The sequence below is a fragment of the Liolophura sinensis genome, chromosome 13 (assembly GCF_032854445.1).
Source record: "Liolophura sinensis isolate JHLJ2023 chromosome 13, CUHK_Ljap_v2, whole genome shotgun sequence".
Classification (NCBI taxonomy): domain Eukaryota; kingdom Metazoa; phylum Mollusca; class Polyplacophora; order Chitonida; family Chitonidae; genus Liolophura; species Liolophura sinensis.
The window spans coordinates 24,825,455-24,846,106 of NC_088307.1; the positions used below are offsets into that span (position 1 = coordinate 24,825,455).

General features: G+C 38.6%; 1 protein-coding gene across 2 annotated transcripts; it reads right to left on the reverse strand.

Annotated features, from left to right (window-relative positions):
- Nucleotides 1–13: 13 nt before the first annotated feature.
- LOC135480328 (metal-response element-binding transcription factor 2-like) lies at nucleotides 14–19,419 on the reverse strand. Of its 2 annotated transcripts, none has more exons than XM_064760150.1 (15): nucleotides 19,347–19,419; nucleotides 16,749–16,893; nucleotides 14,882–14,963; nucleotides 14,136–14,225; nucleotides 13,823–13,923; nucleotides 12,114–12,144; nucleotides 11,520–11,560; nucleotides 10,146–10,222; nucleotides 9,128–9,180; nucleotides 6,768–6,879; nucleotides 5,243–5,366; nucleotides 3,867–3,928; nucleotides 3,423–3,581; nucleotides 1,933–2,038; nucleotides 14–1,072 (listed from the first exon to the last, which is right to left on the reverse strand). In XM_064760150.1, the coding sequence occupies exons 2-15, from the start codon at nucleotides 16,881–16,883 to the stop codon at nucleotides 365–367; spliced, it is 1,881 nt and encodes a 626-aa protein (XP_064616220.1). In that variant the 5' UTR covers nucleotides 16,884–16,893; nucleotides 19,347–19,419; the 3' UTR covers nucleotides 14–364. The 2 variants fall into 2 exon arrangements, with proteins under 2 accessions (XP_064616220.1, XP_064616219.1); XM_064760149.1 differs by having other exon boundaries at nucleotides 14,136–14,228.
- Nucleotides 19,420–20,652: the final 1,233 nt, after the last annotated feature.

A 20,652-nucleotide genomic window follows, 5' to 3' on the forward strand; every position in this document is an offset into this window, starting at 1 on the left:
AATAAACTCTCAGTGGTTGTTGAAATAACATAAATTGATACAAAGTGTTACAAATGATAACAGGTTTCAAATTAATTATTTCCATATAGAGCATGCCATGATATAACTGGAATACACTGAAAACTTTTCCAACTCTCAGTCTGAGAGCGAAAATATTTAACATAAAAACCTGGGCAAAATGAAATTCAAGCATAGAAAAATAAGTAAAACAGCTGGACTTGGAATTCCCCCCTGCAACCAAAAGTGAGATGGTCTCATGTTAGTTATTACCAATACTTGACAGAGGACATGGAAGAAACCACTGTAAATAAAGGGATGAAAAGCAGTCTACCTCCTCCTATTGGCTCCAATTTTGTTATGTGTGTTATCCAACTAGACCATCCCATTCCAGTAAATACTGGACCTTGTTGTCAGGCGTCACCCTCTTGGCGATCACTTGGAACTGCTCGCCTTGAGCCAATCGTTCTGATCTGCCAAAATAATGACAGACCGAAGACCTCAGATGCTGAACACTGACTTCTTTGGATCGCACAGCTTCGATTGTGGCTGTATCCACGACGTTATTGTTCTTGAAAGATCGCGTCATGGCGCAAGCGTGGACGGGAGATGTCAACTGGTCCAAATCGTCTGGGTCTAAAGGCTCTGTTTTCACCTTTATCGCGGTCACCTCAGAATTCTGATGGCTGACTTTACGCCGATGCTTCCGACGGACACACCAGCCGTTCATGGGCAAGTTTTGGTTTGCGTCCGTCAGTTCTTTGTCCATGTCTTCGGCTTGTGAACTCTGCGACGTGGAATCTGTGTCGTAGCCGTTCTGGTAGGAACGCAGCCACTCCGACTTTAACTTCTGCTTCTCTAATTCCTGTGTTTGCTCCAGCGCTGTTTTGAACGGGTGGTTGTGACCAGCGTAGCTGTGCAGTAACGGGATAATACTGTCGAGGCTACATCCGGATTGCTTGCTGGGCGACTTCCTGGTGCTCCGTCCGCCAGCACCATTCAGTGGCTCTGATCTGTCGTTGGTATAACCTTTGTACTGCTGGTTAGGGCTATAACCGTTGTCTTTACTCTCACACTGCAACACAAATATGGTCATCTCAGTATGATTGATTCATTTAAGTCGGCCATCCTTGAAAAACGTTTTCCTGGGCAAAGCCTGACCCTATCAGAAAAACTATCAGAAATGTGGTAGCAAGGCTGTACGAGTCGCATGAATGTAAAAATTCAGGTAATACACAAAAGTGCTGACACCATGAAATTGGTAATTTACAGTAATTTATACACATGCTATGCATCGACAATGTAAAGATTTCTCTCCTGTGACTCTACTTTTAATATATGCATGTAAAACTTCAGGCTAATACATGCAGTACTTTTTGAGATACCACCCTTAACACTGGTTTTAATGTTACGAATTTGTTAGTTAATGGTATTTAATATGAACACATTCTGCTTTACATGTTTTCAAACCCTGAGCTCAATACATGCCATGCTTTTTAGGATACCACCCCTAACATTTTGTTTAACATGGCTTTCCCTATTACTGGAAGCCTCAGGCATATGTCAGGGTATGACAGTACAGGTGAGCTAAAACGGCTAGTTCTATAACAACCTTTTTTTTTTTAAATTCTGTCTTATGAAGAAGACATGGACGTGAAAGAAATAACCATTGAAAAGAGAAGAAAAAAAAACTTCTATCAGTAACACCTTAAAGAGTGGGTCTCTTTATATTCCACAAGGCATGTCTGTTTAATACACCCATCACACATATTCCTTAATGACGACCCTATTTCATTTTTTTTTGAAGCTATGCTTAAAACCATTAGGCTGTGACCAGTTACTGAGGAACCTTTCCACATGTCAGATAGTGCAACCACGTGCTGGGGATGCTACGTTATGTGAGGCAGTCTGATTTTACGAGGCCAGCAGACTCACAGTTACAGTGGCTGTTTTCATGAACTTCTTGGCTTTGTCACTCGTAGAATTGACAGGATCCAACATCTGTTTTCTCTTCCCATATTTCCGTGGCACAGGTGACAAACTTAAAATAGAATCAGAAAATGGATTAATTTTTTTTTTTAAATTTCAAAATTTTAACTTAAAAATTAGTAGAGGGATCATACCACAATGGTACACCCTAGTAGCAAGGAAGTTCCAAGGCCAGCATACTTAATGGAGTGCTTCCTCACTGCATTGTTATGTCAAGACATGACACCCCACAAAGCTGCAATGTTACTGGACATCCAGTGCTTCACTTACCCCATCTGGACTCAATCAAAGTCTTTTTCTTGTAAGTGACTGATTCGTTGTTTTATGCTCTACCAACTACATCACACTTTATACCACAGTGGCCTGTATATTATGGTTGAAGAGGAATAAAACCAAATTTGAACCAGAAACCTCTTCTGGTTGTGTCGCTATATTGTCAAGTGATTTTTAGCCATAATCCTTCATTTCAGTGAGGTACATGCTGTACTCTCTAGGCCAGCTCAGTGCAGCCAATTCATCCAAAAGCCTTCGTGATCAAGTTGACGGTTACACCGTGACGTAAGCTCAACTATACAGGCCCCACTGAGACATTGACGGTATCATTTTACATGGCATTTTGTTCTCCCAAATAAGTTGAAGAATCACGATTTATGATGTGATAATTTCAAATTTGAACGGCAGGATCTTGCATTTGATTGGTTAGCTTTGGATTTACAGACAGCTTAACCAGTCAAACTGACACTCTCATTCGTTTCCCTCATCACGGATTTCTCTGAAGTATTTACAAATTTCGGGCTTACAAATCAAATACAACTGTATTTCACGTAAAGTTTGGAAGCACACAGAGGTCTACAAATGTTACTCTTGATGCAAACACTTACGTTTTTCTGATAGAAATGAAAACTGCTAAATTTTAGGTGAAATACAGTAGACTACCTGTCCAGGTTCACGTGTTTGAAAGGTTCCACAAAATGTTGCAATTGTAGCATACCACTTTCATTTTCTAGGCTGTTGTCACATGATTTGCTTTTTATTTCCTAAATGCTTCAGAATTTCTCTTGAGCACAGTGATTTAAGGTAGCTGACTACAATTAACTGGAAAACACTCCGATTTTTTGTGTGCCAGAGTCAGTTAAGAAACTACAAAATTAAACTGTCAGGATCTAACTTCGGTGAAATATTAAAAATACTGAAACATATTCAGTGTGTATGAAAGAACATGTAACATCAATAAAAGAATAAATCAGAGGACAGTTTTCCACATAGCCACTTTCACAGCATTCTGTACAAAGTCAAAAGTGCATACCTTTTTGTGCCATAGAATGATAATTCAGTGTGAAATACCACTAAAATAAATGTAACAAAAGACCAAAAAATCAAGAGATGGGCCAATCAGAATCACCGGGACATAAACTAGAGGTAATGATTTGGCTCACCTCTGCACTCCACTCTGAGTTTTCACCTTCACACTATCTATCACATTGTCACTGATCAGCAGTCTGTCAGGCACAATCACAGTTGGGGGTGGGGGAGGTAGGCGGACTCGCAAACCAAACAGCGTAAACTTCTTCTTAATTTCTTTACCACTTTGGAACCTGAAAGTGCATTAATCATTTTTCAGGTAATTTCTCAAAAAGAACACTTTCAAAACTTGTCGACAAATAAATATGAATTTGTAAGGTTTCTGTTGATCACATTCAGCATTTCTCACAATTTTCTCTACAGGATAACTGCTCAATAACATAAACAGGGCTTCATCACTGACTATCTGTCATTAGGCCTTATGCGGCCAAACCTCCAAAACATGGACATACTCATTACAGTTTTTACTAGGATTTTATGACAAGTTTTTTTCTTTCGGAGTACAGATAAATACAAACCTATATTTATTCTTCGTCAGACTTGATGATATTTCCTCGAAAATCTGATTCTTAAACATGGACTGTAAACATAAGAAAACATCCGCTGTGACACAGTTACACCAACTGTACATGTAGATATTATATATTTCTTCACTTCACTGGTGCTTTATGTGGTATTTGAGAATACTTCCGATTATGTGGGAGAGGGCACGGCCATTCGCAGGTTGCTGACGGACCTTCCAACGTAAATACATGATTATAAAGAATATGTATGCATGCTAGGGGTTTTATGTATACACACAACAATTTTTCAGTCACATGATGATGAGGGCCATCTGCAGGTTGCTGGCGGACCTTCCCACGTAAATACATGACTACAAAGAATATGTATGTATGCTAAGGGTTTTATGAATATACACCACAATTCTTCAGTCATACGATGACAAAGAGTCATTAGATGTGTGTACATATACTGTATCTCCCAATATCAGGGCGAGTCCATGCCACCACTGAAGTATCCTTCTGAAGACACCAGACATGACACCCCACCCAGTCACATTATACTGATGCTGGGCAAACCAGTCATGTGTCTTCTTGTGGCATAGCAAGTCCATGCCGCCAAAGTGCTGCTGTCACTGAAGTATCCTTCTTAAGACACCAGACATGACACCCCACCCAGCTACATTATTCCAACACAGGGCCAACCTCTCTGGATTCCTTGACTTAACTTCCCCATGCCTAGCATCAAGCCAGGCCGCAACAAGTACCAGTTTTCAAGTCTTTGGTACGAACTGACCAAAAGGTAAGAATGAGTCCTTGGCAAATGTCAATGACAGTATATTGTCACCAAGACCCCAAGAGCAATCCGAGTGGGTAATCTACAAATTCCTTATAATACTAGTCTTTCAGCACAGTAACTTTAAAAATGCCCTTTAAAGGAAAAGACAACTCTGACTTGTATAAATCAGAGGAAAGACAACTAAACATTGTTCACAAATATGATCTGATTTATGTCTTTGTTACAATTTTCCAACAGAGCAAAGTAGCTCTGAAATGTCAAATTCTACTGTGGTCTGTTGAGACATATCAGAGACGTGAAAGTGACATCCATATTTGCTGCTCCAAAGAATTGATTTCAAGGTCCATTCAGCAAGCGTACTCTTAGATCTACACCAATATGCATTTTGAATAACTAAGTCTGATGTGACGTCACTGGTCTCAATATGGTTAGAAAAGGCCACCACAGAATCCTAAGTTTCAATGCATTTTACTTGATTGAAAAAATTTCAAAAAACAAAAAAAAAACATCTATTTTTGTGGACGGTGTTTAGTGGTCCTTCATCTGACATATACTTCAGATTACTGTTTCCTTTCCCCTTTGAGACCATGCTTACCTGTGAGAGTTGAAGTGAGTCCCAGTTCTCCTTCACCCAGGGGATGATCATATCACTAAGGTCAAAATACTTCCTGTTATGGATGATAGTCAGGTTAAAGAGAGCTAGCTGTGCCACGTCAAGCCTGTAACAAAACATTTCACTTGTAAACAAAACAGTCTACCTGTAACAGAACATTTCACTTGTAACAAAACAGTCAACCCGTAACAAAACATTTCACTTGTAAACAAAACAGTCAACCTGTAACAAAACATTTCACTTGTGAACAGAACAGTCAACCTGTAGCAGAACATTTCACTTGCAACAAAACAGTCAATATGTAACAAAACAGTCACCTGTAACAAAGCAGTCAACCTGTAACAAAGCAGTCAATTTGTAACAAAGCAGTCAATTTGTAACAAAGCAGTCAACCTGAAACAAAACATATCACTTGTAACAAAACATTTCACTTGCAAAAAACAGTCTACCTGTAACAGAGCATTTCACTTGCAAAGAGTGAGTGAGTGAGTGAGTGCTTGGGGTTTAACGTCGTACTCAACAATTTTTCAGTCATATGACGATGAAGGAATCATTAGGGTGCATGTACGTATAATGTGCCTCCTTGTTGCAGGACGGATTTCCACCGCTCTTTTATTTAGTGCTGCTTCACTGAGACGACTTACCGAAGGCAAGTAAGCCGCCCCGCCCGAGCCATTATACTGATACGGGTCAACCAGTCGTTGCACTATCCCCTTCTTGCTGAACGCCAAGCGAGGAAGTTACAACTTCCTCTTTTAAAGTCTTAGGGGTGACTCAATCAAGGATTGATCCTGGATCTACCGGTCCCGACACTTGCAAAGAAAGAGTCCACCTGTTACAAACCTACACCATTCCATGCCAACTAGTCTGGCATACAACAAAACATAAATAGGTACTTGTATGTAGGCCTATAGTCTGGAAAATTTGTAGAACTCTAATAGAATCCTTTATATTTTTAAAAGAACTAGAATCCATAAAGCTGACACAGTCCAAAAAAACAACCATAATTTCGTCTAAAATGAACAAAATGAACAAAATTGCACAAACCTCACAAGTCACTCACAAATTTTCAACTGAACAGAACAAATAATTTTGATTTATTTATTTCATTGTTGTTTTACGCTGTACTCAAGAATATTTCACTTATACGACAGCAGCCAGCATTATGGTGGGAGGAAACCAGGCAAAGCCCGGGGGAAACCCACGGTCATCCGCAGGTTGCTGCAGACCTTCCCTCATAGGAGAGGAAGCCAGCATGAGCTTGACTTGAAACTCACAGCGACTGCATTGGTGAGAGACTCCAGGGTCAGTATGCTGCGCTAACGTGCTAACCAACTGAGCAAATCATTTTGACAAAGACCAGAAAAAGTGTTTCCTCGTGAGGGAATAAGAGAGATGCAGAGTGACAATGAGGCAGACTAAGAGACTGACTGAAGAGGACTCTCTTGACACTTGACACTCAGCTTGAACATGAATTTCAAAACTGAAAAGTTAATCTTATACATACCACTTGAGTTCAAGTCGCTTAACATACTCCACGCCAAAGTTACAGAGAGAACAGACGAATATATGCCAGCGATCTCCATACAGTACAGGATAGTCCAAACATTGTAAACACGCTGAAAATACAGGAAAAGGGAGAGCATTCAAGTACTGTAAACACGCTGAAAATACAGGAAAAGGGAGATCGTTCAAGCACTGTAAACACGCTGAAAATACAGGAAAAGGGAGATCGTTCAAGTACTGTAAACACGCTGAAAATACAGGAAAAGGGAGAGCATTCAAGTTCTGTAAACACGCTGAAAATACAAGAAAAGGTCCTGTAAACATGCTGAAAATACAGGAAAAGGTTTTGTTTCAGGAAAGGTTCTGTAAACATGCTGAAAATACAGGGAAAAGGTTCTGTAAACATGCTGAAAATACAAGAAAAGGTTCTGTAAACATGCTGAAAATACAGGAAAAGGTTATGTTTCAGGAAAGGTTCTGTAAACATGCTGAAAATACAGGAAAAGGGAAAGCATTCAAGCACTGAAAACACACTGAAAATACAGGATAAGGGAGATCATTCTAGTTCTGTAAACATGCTGAAAATACAGGAAAAGGGAGAGTGTTCAAGTTCTGTAAACACGCTGAAAATACAGGAAAAGGGAGAGCGTTCAAGCACTGTAAACACACTGAAAATACAGGAAAAGAGAGATCATTCAAGTTCTGTAAACACGCTGAAAATACAAGAAAAGGTTCTGTAAACATGCTGAAAATACTGGCAGAGGTTATGTTTCAGGAAAGGTTCTGTAAACACGCTGAAAATACAGGAAAAGGGAGATCGTTCAAGTACTGTAAACACGCTGAAAATACAGAAAAAGGGAGATCATTCAAGTTCTGTAAACACGCTGAAAATACAGGAAAAGAGAGACCATTCAAGTTCTGTAAACACGCTGAAAATACAAGAAAAGGTTCTGTAAACATGCTGAAAATACAGGAAAAGGTTATGTTTCAGGAAAGGTTCTGTAAACACGCTGAAAATACAGGAAAAGGGAGAGCGTTCAAGCACTGTAAACACGCTGAAAATACAGGAAAAGAGAGACCATTCAAGTTCTGTAAACACGCTGAAAATACAGGAAAAGGGAGAGCATTCAAGTACTGTAAACACGCTGAAAATACAGGAAAAGGGAGAGCATTCAAGTACTGTAAACACGCTGAAAATACAGGAAAAGGGAGAGCGTTCAAGTACTGTAAACATGCTGAAAATACAGGAAAAGGGAGAGCGTTCAAGTTCTGTAACAGGCTGAAAATACAGGAAAAGGGAGAGCATTCAAGTACTGTAAACACGCTGAAAATATAGGAAAAGGGAGAGCGTTCAAGTTCTGTAACAGGCTGAAAATACAAGAAAAGGGAGAGCATTCAAGTTCTGTAAACACGCTGAAAATACAGGAAAAGGGAGAGCATTCAAGTACTGTAAACACGCTGAAAATACAGGAAAAGGGAGAGCATTCAAGTACTGTAAACGTGCTGAAAATACAGGAAAAGGAAGAGCATTCAAGTACTGTAAACACGATAAAAATACAGGAAAGGGAGAGCATTCAAGCACTGTAAACACTATATACACGCTGAAAATACCCGCAGTTGGAGTATCCATTCCCTAATTCAAACCTATAAACACACCAACAGACACAAACTCACTTTCACCACACTGAAAATACACATAACTGAAGCATTCGATTACAAAAAGACTATAAACAAATCAGAAATAATGGTACCCTAATTCTTAAGTTTTTCAAAAAAATATTTTGAAACATTCTTAGAGAACTATGGGGTGTAGAGAAATAATTTGCTCAGTTTTATCAAGCTTTATGACACAAATCATTTATTGTGTCATTTTCGTAAACAATGGCATGCATAAATTCCACTTTTTTGAGTGAGTGCGTGCATGCTTGAGGTTTAACTTAACAATTTTTCACTCATATGACGACGAAAGAGTCCTTAGGTGTGTATGTAATGTGTCTCCTTGTTGCAGGGCGGAATTCCACCGCTCTTTAATCTAGAGCTTCCTCCTGAGACGCCATACCGAAGACCGGTAAGGCGCCCCGCCGGAGCCATTATACTGATACGGGTCAACCAATCGTTGCACTATCCCCTTCATACTTTTCTGAGAGTTTACAGTGTGCACAAAAAACACAATCATTCATCAAAACAATGAACCAGTGGATTATCGAATGTCAAACTGTCTTCTTGCCTTTTTTAGCCATGTTGAGATGTCTCGTGATAAAATAATGCACAGAATCTTGCCAGTTAACATAAAGCAAATTCTTGTTTATCCCTCCACCAAAAGAGGATTCAGGCAGGACAATAATTCAGGCTCAATTTTACCTTCATGAAACCACTGATTACAACGACAGCATTGTAACATCTTCCTATACCATCTGGAAAGAGAAGAACATTTATTTATTTAATCGATTGGTGTTTTACTTCGTACTCACAAATATTTCACTTATACGACATCGGCCAGTATTAGGGTGGTAGGAAAAACAGCAGGGCCCAAGGGAGGATAAAGGGCAGGGCCCAAGGGAAACACAAGACCATCCGCAGGTTGATGACAGACCAGAAAAATAAGACATCCATCTTAAGACGTTTTGGTCTCATTATGAAATGTTATTGATCTGATGCTGCAATTATTAAATACACCTTGGTATGTTCCTTTCCATTATTTCAGCTGAAATTTGTTTTACAATAACTGAGAACTTATGTTGACAAACAATATTTTGACAATGTTGTGCAAGAAACAGTAATTTTAACTTTATCTGAAATTTTAACAAGTCTTCTTTCACATTAAACATTATTGCTTTATGATCCCGTGGTCTGTTTTTTTGGCACCCGATGGAGTAAGACCCTGTGCCCATCAATGATCTACTCAAAATACTAACCAAAATATTAATATCAGTCTCAAAACTTAGTTCCAAACACAAATGACACCCCAATCCGAAATGAAGTCACAACTTCACCGCATGGTTGGGCTATTCTCCTAATGTGTGTTCAACATGATAGCAATTTGTTATTTTGCACGAAGACAAAAATGCCTACACAATATCCTTATTTTTGGAAAAAAATGACAAGCAAACCCACAAATAGTTCGTAAGATTAATCTCATCTTCTTAAATTAGTTTTCTATATTCCATGCACCACACAGTACCACCTTATGTTGGCAGGTTGAACCTACTTTGCCATAAAACGACAACTCCAAAGGACTTCACTCTTTTTGTTTTATCATATCTCAAAATTTTTATTTTGGTGTCTTAATCAAGGATAGCCCATGCCAAGCTTACACTGAAGTCTTACTACAATACTGAACAAGCTACCCCAGGGTCAGACCTCTGGGTGGGTAACTCACTCTCCAGGTCCTCCACAGTAGCAGTAACAATTCTCCAGGTTTGTCTTGTGCTGACTGTCCCACGTCAGCTCCCTTATCTGGTTAGGGGAACAAAAAGCACCAATATTCAGTTATAGGACCAACTATTTGTTAGTTAGGCCACACCAACTTAAATACTTGCTGTACAGGGAGAATGAAGGTATCAAAATAAAAAATGAAAATGCAAAATCTTCTAATTGGTATGAATAATTCATGTCTAAGCCATTTTTTTGAAAACACATTTACATGATAAGAAGCTTTGATCAGACAAAATAAAAGGGTGGATTTTCAATTTTATTGTATTGTTGGACACTTTAGTGTTGTGAAACAAAACTAAACCTGGCGTCATCGAATGTAGTTTTTTGGTGATTTAAAGCAAAAAACAACATGACCATCATTCAAAAATTCCAATGCACCGACCATTACTGACATACCAAACTGTTTCTCTTGATATTTATTTATCGGAGTGGTGTTTCACACTGGGCCCAAGAATGTTTCACCTATGCGACAGCGCCCAGCATATGGTAGGAGGAAACTGGGCAAAACCCGTGAGAAACCCACAACCATTCGCAGGTTGCTGCAAGACCTTCCCACATACGTCCAGAGAAAGCGACTAATTGTAAACAGTGACACTAATCTTTTGTGGTGAACTGAGTGTTACATTGGGAGAGAAGTTTCAGTGTCATAACCATTTAAACATTCAGACCATTTAAAAATTCATGCAATTCACTGAAAATAAAGAAGAAAAGCATAATGGTTTTCTCCAAAAATAAGTCATTTATAATTTATTTATTTATCTGATTGATGTTATATGCCATACTAAAGAATATTTCATTTATACGACGGCGGCCAGAATTATGGTGGGAGGAAACCGGACAGACCCCAGGGAAACCCAAAACCATCCGCAGGTTGCTGAGAGACCTTCCCACCTATGGCCCACATGAGCTGGACTTCAACTCATAGCGATCGCATTGGTAAGAGGCTCCTGGATCGTTACGCTCTGCAAGCGCGCTAACCAACTGAGCCATGGGGGCCACTTACAATTATTATTAAACTAATGTGTTTATGACTTGACCATAGGTATAAATGTATGATTCCCAGATCAAACAGGAACTCAAAGTGTTTGCTGCCACAGAATAAGTCTTAGAGTTTCAATGTATTTATTAATTTTATCTTACTTTATATTTATTAATCAAAGAAAATGGGTAAAAGCTACTATAATTTTGTGAAAAACATAACTCAAAGATGATTTGTACCTCGTGCTGGTGAAGCCAGCGTGAAGTTTTAATCAGGAGTTTTGAAAAAAAAAATCCCCAAAACCGATTCCTGATGAACTAAGCCAGATCTAAAACTTACCCTGTATGGCAATGTCTGTTTTATCTTCTGTAAAGCTTCGGCTGAAATATCCAAAATTTAAAGACTTCAATCAAGGTTATTTTAACAGTTATAGCATGTGAAAGTGAAAGCGATGTTAATGTTTACACTGAAGCAATAAGTCAATGCGTAAACATTATTATAGAACATATGAAAAGTTAATGTTTACACGAAAATAAAAATGTAATTAAACATGTGGATGTGTAAACTTCATAATTTACACAAGAAAAGTTGATGTAAACACTGAAGTAACATGTGAACATTATAATACACAGCTGAAAAGTTCCTGTTTACACTGAAGTAACATGTGAATGTGTAGACATTAGAATAAACACCTGGAAATGTTAATACTGTAATATCTGAAAATGTTAAGGTTGATAACGTAATAAAACTGAAATGCATGAACTTTGTAATAAACATTTGAAACATTGACTAATAATAATGTCCTCAAAAATGTTGATCCAAAAATTTTACTTTAATAACATGTACATCTCATTAAAAGTTCTTAATTATGTAGTTCAAGAGAATAAAGTCATAACTGTAATCAAGGAAAAACACAAAGGGAATAGCTCTTACCATTTGGTCCACTTTTGATTGCACCACCTCTCTGCAGAATAAAAGACAGGTACACATTATATATTTGTTGAATTCTTCTTTACCGTCATAGTCAAGGAAAAGGGAAAGGTCACTGAGTATCAATAAGGTTCTATCTCATGACAATTTGTAAGGGCTTTTATGTATAGGCTTTGTATAGGCTTGATGAACTTAAGTTCAGCTGTTGAAGAGATTGGGTGTTTTGTTAGGAATAACCCAGAGGAGGATCAGACAGCTGGTAAGACAGACTAATGACTGGTCATGGAACATTGAAATTTAACAGGGTATATCTACATGCCTGGGTTTACATGTTTTGTCTGTCTAGTAATCTTTGGCTACAAATTTCATGAGGTATCATTGAGTTTCAATGGCCCCAACCACCTTGAAAAACCATAAATGTTAAAAATTCCTTCACCACGACTGGGATTGAACCTGCATCTGAATTATCAGAGAGCCATATCCCGCTCTCCCATTGACACATCAAGAGCCATAAAAATTGTTTTCACACATATCAGCACGACCAATCATAGCTTTAACATTTGTGGCAAAGACCAAATTTCAGTATTGACCTATATTCTGGGTTCAAATTTCTGCGTGAACCTACCTTCATGGCCGTGGCAGAGTTCAAATTTAAACACAGACTTACCATCAAGGCTGTGGCAAGATTCAATTTATGTAACAACCTAACTTCACAGTTGTGGCAAGGTTTAAATCTATGTAACATTCTACCTTTACAGTTGTGGCAAGGTTTAAATCTATGTAACAACCTACCTTCACAGTTGTGGCAAGGTTTAAATCTATGTAACAACCTACTGTTACAGTTGTGGCAAAGTTCAAATCTATGTAACAACCTACTGTTACAGTTGTGGTAAAGTTTAAATCTATGTATCAACCTACCTTTACAGTTGTGGCAAGGTTTAAATCTATGTAACAACCTACTGTTACAGTTGTGGCAAGGTTTAAATCTATGTATCAAACTACCTTTACAGTTGTGGCAAGGTTTAAATCTATGTAACAACCTACCTTTACAGTTGTGGCAAGGTTTAAATCTATGTAACAACCTACCTTTACAGTTGTGGCAAGGTTTAAATCTATGTAACAACCTACCTTTACAGTTGTGGCAAGGTTTAAATCTATGTATCAACCTACCTTTACAGTTGTGGCAAGGTTCAAATCTATGTATCAAACTACCTTTACAGTTGTGGTAAAGTTCAAATCAGGGTTTTCAAATCAGACTTTTCAAGTACTTTCAAGTACTTGAAATACAAATTCAACTACCTCAAACGACAGTCACAATCTCTGCTTTTGTATACAAACTGCGACAACAGGCGCGGCTTGAATACTTGTTTAGGTCATTTCATAAGCATGCTACAGCCATGCTGTGGCATTCGACCACTATGCGGCCTTGTGTTGGTGCCATAACCGTCAGTTGGTGCAGACACCAATGATAATCAGATAAGCCATCATGGATCCTTATAAATTTTCCACTGTCCATCAGAATAAAAAGCGCAGCTTAAATTATTCCCGCACAACACACGCTTTTGTAAACAGCGCCACTGTCAGTCACGAGTAGTCCAGGGCGGACTTCAACTACTTTCAAGGTTTTCAAGGACCCGTGTGAACTCTGTCAAATCAATGTAACTACCTACCTTTATAGTTATGGCAAAGTTCAAATCAATGTAACTACCTACCTTCACAGTTGTGGCAAATACACACAGTCTACACAGCCAGACAACATCAGGCCTGAGGACATCTGGCTCGATCTTTGGGATGTGACACCGCTGATGGTACCCTGAAACAAAAAACCCCATTCTCCTCAAACAATGGTCCAAATGGAGTGAACATGCCATGTGCTTCTGTTGCTCACCATCACCTGACCCTGACACAATTATCACTAATACTCTACACAAATCCCCCCACCCAACAAAATTATCACCCTTGCCTTGCACAATTATCACCCTTACCTCCCACTTACCCCTCCCGACAAAATCACCGAAGACTTACCCAGTCCACAGTTATCACACAGCACTATCTCATTGGGTCGATCTGACACATCGTCTCGACACAGACAGCAACAAATTTCACCATTATTAGCTGCTGCAACAGAACAATGCTTTTAACTCATACAGGTAAAATAATGTCCAAAATGGGTTACCGAAGAAAGTAATACATGAAGATATAATTATTATTATTATGCATCCCCTTTAACAATTGTCTGTCTGGTTTCATGGGTCTGAACACAATGACTATATCCGCTACAGAAAATGAGGGGTTCTTTGAGGGTTGACTCGCCCTGATGAATTCTAGATTTTCCCAGAAAATAAGGGAATTCCATGTCTTTCATCAATTGGTCGTGCTGTTGCCAAAGAAATGTCAGAATGCTGTCATCATGTCATCATTCTAAGCAGATGATAAATGGCAATTTCTTCTGACCTCAGGAGCCTCCCACCAACTGTGTGTTCAAGCTCAGCTCGTGCTGGCTTCCTCTCTGGATGAACATGGTAAAGTCTGCAAGCAACCTGCGGATGGTCATGGGTTTTCCCCCGAGCTCTGCCCATTTTCCTCCCACCATCAAGATGGCCACCCTTGTATCAGTGACATAGTCTTGAGTACAGCGAGAAACACCAATCAAATAAATAAAATTCTTCTGACTTCTTTAACACATGGCTTCTCTTGGACAAGTTCACACTATATACCTCTGTAGAAAAAAAAAACAACAAAATATTCTGACGAAGAAACACTTCACTTACCTTTAGATATATCTTTGAACATAGCCCAATGTTGTGAATTGTCTTCAAATTTCACAAAACATCGTTTATTCTGATCATCAACCTTAAACAAAAAGAAGACCCAAAAAACTAAATCTCGCATGTAATGATCACGGTGGCAAAACAGCACAAAACAATGGTAATATCCACATGTTATAGTTGTCAGAAACTTATAGTGTCTGTTAAGTGAGAAAGTCAAGCTCTCCTATTCAGGTTATGAAGAGAAAAATGTACCCAAGCTGTAACAATGTGACTGATTAATTCTGACCATGAATAAAACAAACTACAATAAAGTATGCTTACACACTTTAACTTTTAATTTCTTTACATTATACGCAAACAACAAAAGGTTACCAAATAAATTTAAAGAGGCTATACCAGATATTTTGCGCAAAAAAAATTCCATCAGTGCAAGTTCAATCGAGTTTTTCCTATTATTCTAGAAAAGCCCACAGAATTACCGTTCACAAAATATCAGCCATGTTTGTATATGCGTTACCATTCAAAACTGGCAACAAAGTTTTTACAGCAGGTCACACCATAACTGTTTAAAAGTTTAGAATCATTTGAACACAATGAATAGCACACCTGCTAGTCTGAGATTTACTGAAAGGTTGTCATTTGAGCTCTGTTTGGTAAATGTATAAGTTTAATTTGATAAGTGAATGTGGATTTTTTGCCAAAAATCTCCAGTATAGCCTCTTAAACCAGGAAGCAACACTTTCCCACATTCCAGGCTTGATCAAGGTAAGTTCAAGCAAGGTGTTTGTTTATACATGCGCAGTGCAACCAGTTCCAGTGTGTTGCTTGGCAACATGTCTTGCACATGTGCTTCTCTTTAAGGCAACTGTCTTATGTTATGTGGAACCAGCTACTAGTTCTTGCCAATTATTAGCTTTTCTACCACAAATACCGTTTGTCATGAAGTCAGCTGGTGTTTGTAATCTCTTTTTAAACAGTTTTTACTGCATTAATGTGCAAGAACTTTACACCAAAAAAATCTCAAAAGTTGGCGAAGAGTTACCTCCCTTGCGATGGCTTGTGGATTTGAACTTGTGGTTTTCAAATACTGTTAGGCTAACTACATTTACGTAGCACAGCCTGGCAGAAACCCACAACCATCTGCATATTGCTGACAGACCTTCCCACTTTTTATGGTCTCAGATTTATTCGGAAACTATACACTACAAAGGCTTGAGCTGTTCACCTCCAAAGCCTTTAAAATTGTTTTGTTAAACTAAGGTAAGAAACCCATTAACCATTTTGCAGTCTATGGATTATTATGACTTGCATAATTATTTATTTATTTTTTTTTATAGGTGTTTTACGCCATACTCAAGAATATTTCACTTATATGACGGCAGCCAGCATTATGGTGGGTGAAAACCAGGCAGAGCCCAGGGGAAACACACGACCGTCCGCAAGTTGCTGGCAGACCTTCCCACATAGAGCCACTTGCATAATTAAATGGTATATAGGCACTCCCAAGGTGTCAAGTAATTATTGCCAGGTAAAACACTAGTCGATCAATCAGACTTTAACAACATTCCTGCTATATGGTAAGGATGTCAGTTATATATTCCTTTCATAGTATGTGCACAGAAACGGCTTACAGTGGCCTTAAATGCATTTTGGGGCATCAAGAAAATGCAGCGGTTGGGGGCCACAGGCCACCAGACCTCCAGGTATTTTTGACCAGATTTTCACAATTTTTCTAAAAAAAATCAAATAAGGACGCTACAAAAATTTCTGGATCCAACCCTGTGCTCTGCAAACCTAAATTAGGGCCAGACATTACCTTGTTGAGTAAATCTTCAAATTTTGTTCAACTGTCATTCTTAAAAATTACCTGGATGACACTGCCCAGGTAGAAAAGGCCGTCATTCCACCTGATGAGGACATCTTGACTGACAGCAAACACGGGGCAAACAGCTTGGCGAGAAGACCTGTTTGCCACACCTCGCTTTCTCTCACGGCCACTCATCTTCTGACAACTGCAAGAAGATTAAGACATCCCACTTACTGTAATTCTTCAAAACATTTTGCATGTTTGCAAAGGTGTGTACTAAGGCATATTCTAAGGCTTATTCTATGTACATTGATAAAATTATACTTTTTGTGAAGCCCTGAAATTGGTCAATGCAACCAATGTTATTTTGTCCTCAAAATTCAATTAAATATGTTCATCAACATCGCTTTGTATAGTGAGTTCTCATGACTTGCATATACAAACGTAGTAATTTGCTTTCTTCAAATATTTTAGTTACATTTATCAGGCAATATTCCCCATAATTCAGAAATATTTTTTTTAGAGTTTGCAATAACTTGGCCATCTATAACGGGTATCAAAATTACCATGTATTTAACTTTGACTTTCAACTGACTACCTATGACTTAACCCAGCGGCCGCATTCTCAATACATTAATACCTGTTTGACTGAACTTCTTCTTTGCACATGATGTTCCCTATCACATTATCTTGAAGTAAAACCACTGCAGAAAGTGAAAACACTAAAAAACAAGACATTCAGGGAAAACTGGTAGCTCACCTGATTAAGCAATTCGTAAAAGTGCATTATGTTCAAGTCAGGTCATGCGTTCAAATACTGACTTCTAAACCGAAATAAAGTAGAATGACACTGTCTTACATATGTCAGATATTATTCTCAGGTATTCACAGATTTTATCCATGTCAAATACAGAGCTTTGAGTACAACATCATGACAATGGAATCTATCTTCAACTTCCCATTTAGCTGTATGTATAAAAGCATTATTATACTACCTACCTGAATGGGAGTAACTATGAAAATCAAATAACTGGACTGTCATTATTATTAAGCATGAAGATGATTTAGATGACACGAAAGATATACATAAAGTTTCAGTGAAATTGGTGCTATACATTAACAGGAATTGCATGGACAGAATCTGTGAACATGAAAATCCACTATTGCACTAAGTGCGTGAACAGGAGTAATTGTAAAAATAATTACCTGATTCTAATATTAAACTTAAACATGCACAAGTTCAGGTGATAGGCAACACGTATAGTAAGTATGGAGACAGAAGGACAAACAGGGAGGTTCCAGGATGCCACTAACTTTGCTGAGTGGGGTTTCAATAAAATAAAAAAAAAAAGCTCGTCTGTGCAAAGTAAGGAGAGGTATTGTAAAAGTGTCAGTGTTAGTGTCCGGTTAAGATTTTCTTTGTTTTGTGACCTGTTCAGGTGAGCGAGTGGGAGGCATTTCATTTCTGCTGAGGTATAGGGCAATGTTGGGAAAATAAGGTTAGGTGGCGGGCTTCCTCAGTGTTTCTCCTTCATGCGGAGCACAGTTGTAGCGATGCCTGGCCTAAATTGAATGGTACGGGGGCGAACTTCGGGTTTTTGCGACGATGGTATGTACGTTGGTTTAGTAAAAGTCTGAGCAGTTGCAGCCAGTAAGAAGGCAGTGTAAAGTTTGACACCCTAACCCCACAAATCGTGTGGTAGGCTCTAGCAAAATAAACCTCAATATATGCAATATATGCCAGTTTGGACAAAGGAACATCACCTGGCTTTAACACAGAAAATATAAATATTCATTTATTTGATGAATCAATTGATTTTTTCATGCTGTCACGATTAGATCTTTCTGACTTGAAATTTGCTCTTTTCTTATCTGTTGCTTTGTAGATACACGCATAGTAGTTTCCGTGTTACAGTTTATTTTATTTATTTGATTGGTGTTTTACGCCATACTCAAGAATATTTCACTTATACGACGGCGTCCAGCATTATGGTGGGTGGAAACCGGGCAGAGCCCGGGGGAAACCCACAACCATCTGCAGGTTGCTGGCAAAGAGGAAGCCAGCATGAGCTGGACTTGAACTCACAGCGGCTGCATTGGTGAGAGACTCCTGGGTCAGTACGCTGCGCTAGCGCGCTAACCAACTGAGCCACGGAGGCCCCGTTACAGTTTATCACTTTGTGCATAGCTGACCTCTCTCAAATCTGGTGTTCATACCTATTCGGATTGTCATTTCGGTCTGAGGCTGGACCTTAAGTTGGTAAATTCTAGTCAGAAAATTAGGAGTAGGTGACAAAATGACAGCGGTTTCGAAATCGTCTGTTTGTCACACAGTAGAAAGGGCCATTTAGACAACAACTGATAGAAAGAGTCATTTAGACAACAACTGATAGTAAGTGCTCGCAAGCCAAAGACCCCGGGAATAAACTGCATCCACACTGTGTGGTTTTCAGCTGAATAAAAAGCGACAGAGATCTACTGGAGGGAGGTGGGGGGGGAGTGGAAAACAGCAACCGGCTTCTCGATTTGCTTTGCTGATTTCAAGGGGCCCTATACCTCAAAAAACGGTGCCACTGCATACACTGTATGCATCCAAGTCAGACGAATGAAATTCCGGAGAGCAAATATTATTTGTGAAAACAATACCGGTGTTCTTACCTAATATTTGACGATATGAGTGGAAAACCCGCTTCTTTTCCAACTCAAACTTGCCCTTCTCCCGCCATATTGCGATCCTTGGGCGTAAGGATACGTTCACTTCCGGTAGTGACCAGAATGGATTTTAAGCTATTTTATACAAGATCCAACGAAAATAACCAAGTTTTCCACGCTGTAAGATAGCTATGCCTTGATATACTTGAAACGATCCGTCAATAGGGATCGCTGAACAACACTCTATTTTCTGAAGCGCACTATTTCCTCAAATAAAGGGAGCTAAGCGGGCGCATTCTTTTTTCTTTTTTTTTATTAGTTGTACGACGTAATACTGGCATCACGCAAGCATGCTACACATGCTACATGTGCACTAGCCGATATTTAAGAATATATACCTGCATGATTCATGTAAGCCTAGCGTGTACGCATAGATAACATTTTAGTTATGTCAGTTGTATGCAATATGTTTTTTTTATTTATTTTGTTTCAAAAATTTATGTTATTGTTTTATTTTCGAAATCAATATGCCTATGCCTGCATTTATCATCTCATGCATATAGGCTTGTAGGCCTATTAAAGCACGGGTACGGCCAAACCACATTTGCCCAGGCGTTTAAGCGTTGTGTAGACCCAGCTATAGAACGGTTGTTTACATACGGGACAAGGGCCTACTGTAAGACAGGCCTATAATCAATACGAATATTGTATATGGGCCTAGCTACTCTCCCTGGTAACGTTTGATACAGGTATGTTGCAGTATTCAGTATCTTAATCATATATTTTTGCGTTCTCTTAATGCCAATCCAGTCTACATGTACCAGTACGTAAACACTGAATAAAAAAGCAGGAGAATAAATAAATAAATAAATAAATAATAAAACCACCGAGGATTCGATGATGTCATGTCAAGACTAAGACAAGAACAAAATCTTACTATTTAAATATTCAACTGAATTGGGTACTTTAAAGGTCTTTTTTTGTATAAAGGAAAAACAGAGTATTCTATAATTTCCAAAAAAATTGTTACATGTCGTAACGTATGTATTAACTGTATTTCTTTTCTATTGAACAGAAACGTTTCGCTTGTTATTGGGCATCTTCATTCAAAGTTTCTCGTTAAACAACGGATATATTAAACATAATTGTAGAACCTATGCGAAAACTTTCATTTTCAAAATTTCATTTATTGGGGTTCAAAGCCGTACAGAAAAATATGTCACATCAATCAATATGGGGTGTTATCATATTCACGGTCGCCTGGAAGAATTTCTAGTCCACGGCTGTTTGTTTTCCCACGCTGTCAAGCTAT